The 12,494-nt window shown below is 36.7% G+C and overlaps 1 protein-coding gene across 1 annotated transcript; it reads left to right on the top strand.

Moving 5' to 3' along the window:
- The first annotated feature begins 2,866 nt into the window (after positions 1-2,866).
- On the top strand, positions 2,867-5,832 carry LOC133714761 (pectinesterase/pectinesterase inhibitor PPE8B-like). Its single transcript, XM_062141018.1, has 3 exons — positions 2,867-3,319; positions 3,781-4,302; positions 4,896-5,832. Exons 1-3 carry the CDS (start codon positions 3,010-3,012, stop codon positions 5,597-5,599), a joined length of 1,536 nt encoding a protein of 511 aa, XP_061997002.1. The 5' UTR covers positions 2,867-3,009; the 3' UTR covers positions 5,600-5,832.
- Positions 5,833-12,494: the final 6,662 nt, after the last annotated feature.

Here is a 12,494-nt window from a genome sequence, read left to right as displayed (position 1 = left end):
TTTTACAACCACCATAAAATATTACAATCTCTCAATCGAGCGGTTGGTTTCTCCAAATTCATCTTCCACTTCACGGTTGTTTTAGAATGGACCTCAACAATTTAAATGTAATGTATAAGTCATACAACTTTAGGAGACAAATTAGTATAGGCCAACGTATTTGTAATTAAAAATTGAAATTTTTATCTTATGTCCACACACATCCACCGATGAAATATTTACAAACGTGATGTAAAAAAATAAGCAAGTTTTGCGTTCATCACGCCATCGGTCAACCAAGAAAACATGCAAGTGACTACAATTGACCAATCCGATCGGGTTTGAAACTATGGTGAAATTGACTAAATTTTTAACCACACTCTTATTTTATTGTAATAATCACATCCAACGGTCAGTTTTCTCATTTTCTTTGAATTGCTATATGTTGCTCTTTGGAGTGTATGATGTATAAATATAGATTTATAAAAAATTAGTGCCTTTAAAAATTTATTTATCAATAAATTAGTATCTATATATAAATAAAGATTTTTTTTTGGTACAATATAGAATTATAGATATGTTATCTTTGATTGTATTTGATCATTATCCAATGAGTTTCCAAAGCTTGATTAAAAAAAAAAATATTTGTGTCTTTAAATATTTATTTATACATAAAGCCCGCAAGGCCCGGCCCAAAAAAGCCCGCAAGGCCAAGCCCGGCCCGGCCCGAAAAAGCCCGCTTTATATGGACGGGCTTGGATCCGTCTATTTTTAATAAAGCCCGGCCCGCTATTATTTAAAAATATAACAAGGCCCGGCCCAAGCCCGCTATGAATGGGCCGGGCCGGGCCGGGCCGGCCCGTTGACGACCCCTAGGATGATGCTAATAATGCCAACAGATTAACATGCAATGACCATACTCAATATACTCTTCTTAACCCTCTGAAATCAAGTCCAGCTAGCTTTTCTTAACAAACCCAGGCAATGCAAGTATGCAACAAACAATTATGCTGTCATAATGACGCGGTATTTATGAACTTATTCTGGGTTTTCTTGACCACCATTGAAGGAGTCCAAGCTTTTAGTCCAAACAAGAAGTTAAGCTTGCAAGCTGTAGAGACGCGTTTTCGCGAAGTTAAAGAGAGCCACATGAGCCATCCCATTCTGCCTTTAATTTCCTTTTGGAAAAAGGACTCTGTTTCTGATGCTTACATCTCTTTCTGAACTATTTATAATTCGAATTCCCTTTCTTTAATTCCGAAAATGACGCTTTCTTTTCTACAAATCCTGTCGATTTTATTATGCTCTTCATCCAGATCAGTAATTGCCGATACTGTTTAATTCTACAGTAATGAAAAATGGGTATGCAACTATGCATGCATGGCCATTGGCCAGTGACCTATTTAATTGTCTGCGTACGTGGCTTGCATTAGTCTAAAGCTAGGGAAGCACTGTCGGTTATTTTAATTTCTAAAAAAATAATTAACAACCACTCATCTAATCCACTCCTTTATATATTTTAATATCAAAAAAATTACATCCATTCATATTTTAAGAGATTAACGTGTTTAATTTTGCAAGAGGATTGTATGCACCGACAGTGCACTTGCAAAATTAATTGACTGAATTTTTCTAATATTTTAAGTTGATTCAAATCTTCTCAAAATTAATTGACTGAATTATAGAACACAGATGTATTTATTGGTCCACCCTTCACTGGTTGCATGACTTTTTATTTATTGTGTTCTATTATTTCTATCTAGAATCTCATTGAATTTGATCCTACCTGCTCTACACAAGTGGTGTCAATTAATTATCAATGAAAAATCTTCAAGAATTTGATTTTGTTGATTTTTGCGGTTGTTCTATAATTTGGTCATGAATTAAATTATGTTTGGTAGAGGTAAGCGCCGGGGAGAAGTTTTGGGATCTGATCGAAGTTTGGTGAAACAGAAGACAAGATAAAGAAGGAAATGAAATATTTCTTTCTGGCTTTAAAGTGTTTATAGCAAGTGCCATCAATCTTCATGAACGTCCATTCAATAATTCTGCTATGATCGTTTTGTCAATCGTAGATATGGTCAAACCATTGTAATGTTGATATATAAGTAATGTAACAAAGTAATTAGTCGTACGAAAAAGACTAAATCATTTAGGCATTACATTTGCTAAGCTAGAACATAGTATCTTAAGCTATATATAGTGGCTAGAGGATACACTACAATTCACAAATTTATTTCATAACCCAAGTCCCCACCATCCCTTACAACTTAAGTAAAAGCATATATATATATATATATTATTGTTAAAAGAAAAAGTAAAAACATATTAAAAATATATATAATTACCATTGACTATAAAAACCATGCAAAATTATTATTCGTTTTCTTCCATTTTGGTCAATACCACTTATATATGTTGCTTATGAAATTGGCAAGTAATTAATCGAGACCTCTTTGGAATCTCTGAGTTAGAAATGACTCAAATTTGAGTCCGCAAATTTGAGATATACCATGTTAGCATCATTACTCCTGCTCTTGGAAAAGCAATGCATGGCTTCCCAGTCTCACTGTCTAAGGCACACAGAAACCTGACATATGTGTCACTCTTGGGTCCCCAAGTAGTAAAAACCAATGGCAAATCCACTTAAAAGTGTATCAAAATTTCAAAAAGAAGATAAACAGAGCTAGCTTAATCAGTACTCAATTCCAGATATAAGTACTATATAGATATATAGTAATGATGATGATGATCACACTCATATTCAAAAAAAAAAAAAAAACACCCTCTTTGCCTTTGCATGTGAAATTTGAACACTTTCCTCGAATCTGAGCTGCACAGTAGAGATCGCCGACACTTGGATTTATATATAAATAGACCAATCGATTCTTCCCAGACCCGCATTTGGCAACCATGACTCCACCACCCTCTTAAATTCCCTCACCTGCCGACCTAACTTCATCTCTTTTGCCTTAAATACCTTGTTTCTCCTCCCAAATCCTTATCACTTCCTCGGTCATATCTTTGTTCATGGCTTCCGATCCATTGTGGATGGGAAAGTTTCTACTAGTGTTAGTACTCTTGTCGTTCCCATTTATTCACTGTGAAAATATCACAAACACGATACAGTCCGAGTGTTTGAAGGTTCCCAACTCGGAGTTTGCCGGGTCGATTGTGAACACCATTGATGTTATGCAGCAGGTGGTGTCTATTCTTTCCAGCGTTGCTAAGGGTTTCGGGGATTTCCGGCTTTCGAATGCCATCGACGACTGTCTGGATTTGATGGATAGCTCGGCTGATGAGTTGAGCTGGACTCTCTCTGCTACCCAGAATCAGAATGGTGAGTACTGGACTACTGGCAGATTTAGCAAATCTCTCACTTCATTAAAGAATAATTACTTGATTTGCAGTGTTATAATTTAGTTTGTTGTATGACACTTTACTCTGGGTGTCGAGAGTAATATTGCTTGTTTTGGCAACTTTGAATTCTGGTTCATGAGGTCACAGAGTGGACTAAAATTAAACTGCCGCAGCTTTTCTTTGTTTTTGTTTTTTTTTTTTTTTTCGAGGTTGATGTTTAGCTTGATGGGTGCGAGAATTCTTGATTTCCAAATGTTATTTTCGAATTCCTGGATCTGGTATCACTTATTACATGCAAATAAATCAATGTAATTAATGAATTCACTTCAATTTTCAGATCCCAACCCACACAATTCCCTATAAGCTAGAATGAGTCCATTTCGGTTGCACAAGAAGTCAACTGCTGTAATTGACAATCACATTTTGAATCATGATTTGCAGGCAAACATAACAGCACTGGGAATTTGAGTTCTGATCTGAGAACATGGCTGAGTGCTACACTGTTTAACCAGGACACATGCAGTGATGGATTTGATGGCACCAACGGCATTGTCAAAGACTTGGTGTCCGGTAGCCTTGACCAAATAACTTCCTTGGTCCTAGAACTACTCGGCCAAGTGCACCCAGTTTCGGATCAGCACGAGTCAAATGGCCAAACCCCAGCATGGTTTAGATCCGAGGACCGCAAACTGCTACAAGCAAATGGAATGCCTGTAGACGTTGTGGTAGCTCAGGATGGAACCGGGAACTTCACAAATATCACCTCCGCGATTTTATCAGTACCGGATTACAGCTTGAAGCGCTACGTGATTTACGTCAAGAGAGGGGTGTACAAGGAGTATGTGGAGATCAAGAAGAAGAAATGGAACATAATGATGATCGGAGATGGCATGGATGCTACTGTAATCAGTGGGAATCACAATTATGTGGATGGTTGGACCACATTTCGCTCTGCAACTTTTGGTAACACTCTTTGCATCATGTTCGTCATTAGACTCTTCTATTTTGTTTACTTATTGAACAAACATGGGAAATTTGGAGATCTCTTCAAGTTTTGCTGTTCTTAGTCCTTTTGTATTTTTCACTGTGTGTTTGGGACCCAGACTAAATGGATATATTGTACTAGTGAGATATCAATAGTGACGTTCCAACCACTTTAGTTATGGTAACGTCATTAAAATGGCAGATGAGAGGCAAAGGAGACTTTAATTTTAAGGTCTAAGGTCCCAATATATGTAAGTTGCAAGTCTAGTGTCACATGGAGAGACTCATTATTTAGTTGGGGTAGGGAGATCAAGGATACATAATTGTGTAGGGTTTAGGGTTTAAGATAAAAAAACAAGACACTTAAGCTCGTGAGATTAATGTCACATGCAAAGTAAAAGGTGGACTTTAAGGATATATGTATGGACTATGGTCCCATTATGTGTTTAAGATGAGCAAAGTCTCGTGAGATTAATGTCACATGCAAAGTGAAAGCTCCACTTTGATATGTTCGATATTTGTATTCGACATCACTCATAATAATCTTATTTTTATGTTTGTGTATTTATCAGCTGTTAGTGGAAGAGGATTCATAGCGCGCGACATCACATTCGAGAACACAGCAGGACCCGAGAAACACATGGCAGTGGCGCTACGATCCGACTCAGACCTCTCGGTCTTTTACCGGTGTGAGTTTCGGGGATACCAGGACACACTATACACACACTCTATGCGCCAATTCTATCGAGACTGCAAAATCAGCGGCACTGTTGATTTCATCTTCGGTGACGGCACTGTTGTGTTCCAGAACTGCCAAATCCAAGCCAGACAAGCCTTGCCAAACCAAAAGAACAGCATCACAGCCCATGGCCGAAAGTACGTAGATGAGCCAACAGGCTTTTCGATCCAATTCTGCAACATATCTGCACATCCAGACTTGTTAGCCACCCCGGTTAACTCTAGCACACCTACTTACCTTGGTAGACCATGGAAACAATTTTCAAGAACTATAATCATGCAGTCCTTCATGAGCAATATCATAAAGCCAGAAGGGTGGCTAGAGTGGAATGGTAGCATGTTTTTGGATTCATTGTTCTATGGAGAGTACATGAATTACGGGCCTGGAGCGGGCCTCGGGAGCCGGGTTACCTGGCCAGGATATCAAAAGTTTAACGAGTCCGGGCAGGCCAAGAACTATACAGTGTCCGAGTTTATTGAAGGAAACTTGTGGTTGCCCTCTACTGGTGTCAAATATACTGCAGGCTTTGGGGTTTAACGAGGGTTTAAGCAGTTGATATGAAATTTCACTCTTGTACCTGATCAATTGTCCTTGAACCAAATTTTTTTTTTTCCTTTAGAGCAGTAATAAGTAATTAAGTACCATATATAGGTTTTTGTTATGTTGGCGCGCATCATCATGTTTTGGGTGAATTGTTTGTCTACTGTGCAGCCTATGCCTAAACTATGCCGGTGGTGCTGTTTGAAATTAAAGTCCACAGTTTGCAAATAGTTTTCATGTTAAAATGAAAGAAAACAATACATATTCAAACATAAAAAATAAAATAAAAATAAATAACAATATGATGGAAGAAGCATCTTACAATGTCACCATATTCTAGCCAAAGTGTTCGTAACGCTACTAGCTAGGGGCATGTCACTTTGCATGTGACACTAGTGTGTTATGTTAAACTAGCTAGCCAGGGGCTGCAAAAAGATGCATGTACTAGCCGGCCTCTATAGTGTTATTGAATAATATCTAATAATCAATAACGAAAAAAGATTAAACTTGACAGTTGACACCATATTGTCACATTAGATTAAGACCTATATTTATTAGATTAAGACCCTGCAATTATTATTTTCCGTCTAGTATTTTTGAAGAGAAATTAATGCATTCGATCATCGCATATATATCAACAATTAGTGCATGGATAACAATGTGCATGTGGGGACTGATTAATGCATGTAATAAGATGAATGGCTTTTAATTTGTAATAAATTCAAGCACTGAATGCAACAAATCCAAAAGCTCATATAATTAAACGCGTTTGTTTCTGGTGATTGATATGGACTGGTTTAGTTTCTTTCCATTGAAGCACTACTCCAAGCTTTCAAGTCCAAAACAAGCTTGCAAGCGGTACAAACGCGCTTTCACTTAAAGCCATGGCCAGCTCCTTCTTTCCTGAAAGCCATGAGCCACTCTTTAGAAAAGGACCCTGATGCTTCCACCTTTTACCTTATATGTGGGTATTATTCCTTTCCTTTAATTCAGAAAATGACATCCTTTCGTCCCCAAATCCCAACATATGTGTATATTTGCTTCCTCCGGTTTGTGTTTATATTAAATACGTGATTCCAGATCTCTGTTGGTTTATATTCTCATCCAGATCAGTCATTGCCCAGAATATGTAAAAGACATACTTACAATTAACATGCATGCATATGATGACCTGAATTTTCGTTATTTAATTCTTACAATTAATAATGGATTAATTGTACGAATTATGGGTGCTATGCTTTGTTCGTATGTTATTTGAGAAGTGAATTTATTTTCGTACGAATAATTATTCGAATTTCACAGTTTTAGGGGGTGTACGAAGTTTGACTTTTTATATGTTGGGTTTCTCCAAAAACTTCCTTCACGAAAGTCGTAGAGCACGTCGATACAAGTTCGTGGATATGTGGAACGCGAAAATCGGAGTTAGTATGTGAAAGTTATGGTCCGCGAAAATTTCAGATATTTTTGGAAATTACTATAAATAGATTTTCTGTTTTGGGAAAATCATAATTTGCTTTTTTGGAAACCTTCCAAAAATAGAAATCAGAAAGCTCTCTTCTCTCTCCTCAACCCCGACCAACTTGACTCGTATGCGAGTTTCCAACCCGGCCGGCGTTTTGTTTTCCGGCGATCTCTAGCGGTGAGATCGACCAACCCAGATCATTTCGTCTCCTTTGTGTGGTCCTCCCTACGGTGGTCTCTAGCGGCGATTCTCACCCACGGCGGCACAACAAGGCGGCGGAGGCGAGGGCTGTCGGACCCGACTGGTTCTCCCAATTCCGACGACGGCAGAGCTTCAAACCAACCTTGTTGAGCTCGCAAAGGCCTCCTCCTTCGATCCTAGCTTGGTGGTGGTTTTGATCAAATCCTAGTGTAGAGTTGCAACTCGAGGTGAACAGTGTGTTTGAGCTTGTGGCAGCGATCTAGGCCAAGTTGGGCTTTGCTCCAGGTATTAAAGTTGCTATACTTGATATTCTTGACATTTTGGACAGTTTGATTGTTGTAGTTTTGAGTTTGGCCGGCGGCGGTATGCCATTGCCTGTGGCGGCGCTTGGAGGCGTTTCCGGCCATGTCAGGGGCAGTTTCTAGTATTATATATCATCTACTCGTCGATACAAACGTTTTGATATATAATACGTATTTTTGGAGATCGTATGAATTTGTTAGGGTTTTTACCGTTTTCGATTGTCTCAGTTTTCGATCCGTGAGGATCCAGCCATTCGATCGACTTGTAGCTTTGACATATTGATCGTAAGAGTGTTCCAGAGACTTTGGGTGGTCTCGGATGAAGTTTCGCCTCGATTGGCGTTACTCATGGATTTTAGTTCAAATGGGGATTCAAACTTTAATCGTTTTGTAATTCGTGTATTGATTTGAGACCGTACTTTCCTTAGGTGCTTGACAGAGTGCATTCTGTAAGTAACTAGTTGTGTGAAGACACAGCAGGAATATTGAGGTGAGTATTGTTCATTTACGAACAGATAGAGTTACCTTATTTGTTTTGAGAGTTATTTATTTAACTGCAAACCATAGTTAGTATTAGTGGCATTCTTGAGCGAATAACTACGTGTGTGTGTGTGTGTGTATTCATGTGAGTGTGATGTGTGGTGAAACAATATGCATGATTGTGTTCATTTTATTGTTTGAAGGCGACTTTTCGGGAAATAATATAGTGGAAAAAGATGTTTTCTATTGTTTGATAAGTGTTGAGTTTGATGCTACATTTTTTAGTCAAGCGTGACTTGTTTTAAATGTATTGGTCTTGTACCAAGAGTCACAGATGGTGAGCAAGGATGGGGAAATCTTCTATTAGATTTATGTAACATTTTTAGGTCGGGTGCAACTTATTTAAATGTTTGATTTGAAAACTAGATGAGTCTGAAAATCACATGTCACATATGGTGACAAAAGCATGTAATCGGGAACCACGCCTTTGGCCGGGTGAGTGGTTACGATCAGTTAGAGCTCTAGTCTGTCTGCCATTATAACTTATGGGGGTAACGGTCGAGGTTGCTGGAGACTCATAAGTGTATAGTTTAAAGGAGAGTCTCGAGAGAAATTCTTTCTTTTATTGTCCATGTGGGACTTGAATGTTCATATTGATTTGTTGAGTTATCAATTAATATGTTTTTGTCACGGAGGTGACTTTTGTTGTTCATTCTAAGAAAAGGACTGACAGTGTTGGAAGAAATCATGGTTGAATTGTTTTCCTTAAGTTGATTGGTGTGAGTTGCTTGATTGATGTATTTGAGTTACTCATACAAGCTTTTATAAGCTTACGAGGTTTGTTGTGTGGCAACCCGATACACTATTCGATGGTGTAGGGGTTAATCCTGCAGGTCAATTAATCGTGGCTGAAGCCAAAGTAGCTTGTTAGCAGCAATACGGGTAAGAAGCAAATTTTGTTGGCTTTGCCATTATTATGATTTTCGCTTTGTAGTGGGCTCTGAGAAGCATTTACATTTATTTTTGTTGTGACAATTTAATTCGTAAGCTTGTGTAATATATGACTCTGCGGAGCGAGTATATATTGACATTGTGGGTTCAGGGCATCCGTAAGTACTTGATTTAAAAGGAAAAAGTTTTTTAGGTATTTTGTATTGATGGCTAAACCATCATCCATGTATAATTATGAGATTATATTGATTTTTAATTTTATTTAAAAATCGAGGCGTGACTGCATGGCCCCAATGACCTAATTGTTCTTCTACATACGTGGCAATTCATCAGTCTTAATTTATTTCCTAACTAACTTTACGTAGTTGTCAAAATTGTGATGACATTTATCTCTATCTAGTATATTGGAATGTAATGTATGCAAGTTTTAGTCTTCACTGATTGGTGCAGTGGTGCCATTGTTCTATAGAAGCTTATTGAATTGATTCTACCTAATCCCAAAGACATCCCCTTCAATTTAACTGAGTCGCTCACATCAAAAAAAGATCTCGGCGACAATAGACCGACTGGAAGGTATTTGTGAGAATTGGATTTCTGGTTTTGTTCTTGATTGTTTTGAATCATTTTGTGTTTTTTGTTTTTGGGTTTTTTCTTCTTTTGTTAAATGTTTTTGAGGAGGATAGTTGTTTTGGGATATTTTGAATGAACTGGAGGATAGCATAGTTTATGGTTTTGGATTTCTACCGACACAGAGTGGGAAGATTGAGTAGCCCGATTTTTTTTTTCCCCTTTCTCCTCTCAATGTTCCAGAAATACAGTGAGTAATATTAGCTTTTGTTTTTAGTCTACGTTCTTGATTGATTGCTATGTACTTTTGGTTGTCTGAGTTCGGAACATTGATGTTTGGCGATTGGGTTTAGGGATGTAGTTGATGTTTTGTAAATATTGAATTATTTGATAGCAGTGTGGTGGCTTTTAACATTATGTTACTGATCGAGTTCTATATAAGATGATATAATCAATTTAGAGTTTTGATTAAGATTTGAGAAATTGGAATTTTGAGGTTTTATGTTCTTTATGGTTTTGTTGTCAATGGTTTGAAGTTTTGATTCGAGGTTTGGAACAGTTGTACATATTTCTGAGAAGGAAATGATGAATTGTTGCTTTTGAAATAGGAAATTGGCAAAATTAGATAGGGTTCTGTGTCTGCAGTGGGCATTGTTTTGGCAAGAGTTTAACAAGAGAAGGTATGAAAGTAATTGAGTTTGAATAATGGATGTTGATGAGATGATGTTTCTATTTTAGTTTGGTTAGAGAATGGAATGGCTTAGTATATTGGAAGGTGAATTTGCTGGTGTTATGGTTTTTAAAACGTCGTTTTTCTTCTTCTTCTTCTTCTTCTTCTTTTGTTTCTGATTTATAACAAAAGAAGAAAAAGAAAGAGGAAAAAAAAAACAGAATAACAAATCATTTTGGCAGAAAAACAGTGCAAATAACTATGAATATTCAGTTGACTTTCTTTGTTTGAATGATTTGTTTTGCAGTAGTACATGCTACTCATCAATAAAAACAAACCAAGTCTCTAATAATTCGCCTGCTCAGCTTATTAAATGCGGAACAACTTGGTAAATAGTAATGTATATCATTTATCATCATAGATTGAATGCTTTAGATAGCATTTGCATCCGAAGTTAACTTGATCCATCAATGTAAGTGTATGCATTCGTATTGTCATTTGCTTGACTGTTGAGTGTCCTGAACTCCTGATCATTGTTTTTATTTTTTATGCTCCTCAGGTTCTTAGAGCTGCAATGTTTTATGCAAAGGTGGGAAATGCTGCGATGGTGTATACAGGAGACTATAATATGACACCAGGTAGGCATCTTGGAGCAGCTCAAATTGATCTATAATATGACACCAGATAAGCATAAAAAAACAATCACTTTGTCAACTAAAGTATATATGAACAATCACTATGAGGTAGAGCCTGAAGTTGGTGCTGTGTTTGATAGTGACTTTGTTGAAAATGTGAGTTCTCTTCTACCAATGCTTAAATTGTCTAATTTAATTTTGAGTTTTCTAGCATTTCTGACCAAATATATGAGTTCAAATTACTTCTATTGATTTGTATTTCCTTTGATCTGTATTTTTTTGTGCTTCCTCAGTTTCAAATCTTTTATATATTTTATAAGCTTAATAGTTAATACCTGAAATCACCAAATGATGTCTATAAGAATTATACTGATTTTGAATTGATTTGACACCTTACAAACATGAGCAATGTTCAATCACAATACAGTGTCATTGTCAATATTCATAAGCATCACCTAAATATCTTTAGACCTTAGCTTACACCCGACAAACTATTGTAGTACAAAACTCACAGTTATTACCTGTCAATTATATAGTATCTATAAAGAAAACAAAAATACTTTGTTCCATCTTCCTGATTTAATTTTTATGTTTCTTTAATCTAACTTTGAACCTTTTGTTCTCTCTCTCTCTCTCTCTTTTTTTTTTTGTGACCTTTACTTCTGCTTACAGCAATTTTCTCTTCAAGTTACTTTTGATACCTTTGCTTCCATCTTCTTGATTTAAATTTTAGGTTTACTTAATCTGACTTTCAAGCTTTTAATGGTTTTTTTTTTTAGGTTATTAAAACCATTACACAGGTTTAACTCTCTCTCTCTCTCTCTCTCTCTCTCTCTCAACAATTCATTGTTTTTGTTTTTCTAGACTACAAATGAGAATATGGAAGTATTGGGAGAAATAGACAAAAATAGTTGCATACCAGTTTAGTAATGGTAAATTGGTTCAATCTCTTCAGTTAAAAGCTAAATGCATCCATTTCTTCAACATCATGATTCATTTGACTATGCAAATAAATTAGTTAGTCTGCAGACTGACTTTCTTTACATATCAAGTGTTCCTACAAATTAAGCTTCTGTGGCCTATACTTGTTTTCCTTTTTGCAATCTATAATGTCATCTCAGATACCAGTTGACAAATTTTTAGCTTTCTTAGTCGCTAGAACTTCTTGGATTATACCTTACAAAGTGGTTGCATTGCAGATTCAGAAAGGTTTAGGTATGCAAGGGATACATCATTCGGAAAGAGTCATTTGAACTTCTGGAGCCAGTCATCAGTTTTCCTTTGCATTGTACATAAAGCACTACTTTGAAGTTGAGCTTTATTGCATTGTTAATAGGAATTTTGTACTTGCAATTGTTGGATTTTACAAAGAATTAACTCAGTAATGCATTGAGTATGTAAAAGCTATAACAACAAGGTTTAAGGGTATTCTCCTTTTCTTATCAGGTGTGCTTCTTCAGACAGTTTTTCAGGTCAGTTACTATGAGTACCTGACGCTGAGGCATGGTTTTATCTCGGTAAGTAAAACAGTTTGAAAACTCATTCTCTTACGTTTACGAGGCCTTAGGTCAAACTGAATCTCAAATTCTATGGTTTGTGATTTCAGGCACATTTAGCACTTGAG

The sequence above is a fragment of the Rosa rugosa genome, chromosome 1 (assembly GCF_958449725.1).
Source record: "Rosa rugosa chromosome 1, drRosRugo1.1, whole genome shotgun sequence".
In the NCBI taxonomy this organism is placed as follows: Eukaryota; Viridiplantae; Streptophyta; class Magnoliopsida; order Rosales; family Rosaceae; genus Rosa; species Rosa rugosa.
The sequence above is the reverse complement of the archived record's forward strand: the minus strand, read 5'-3'. Positions and strand labels throughout refer to the sequence as shown.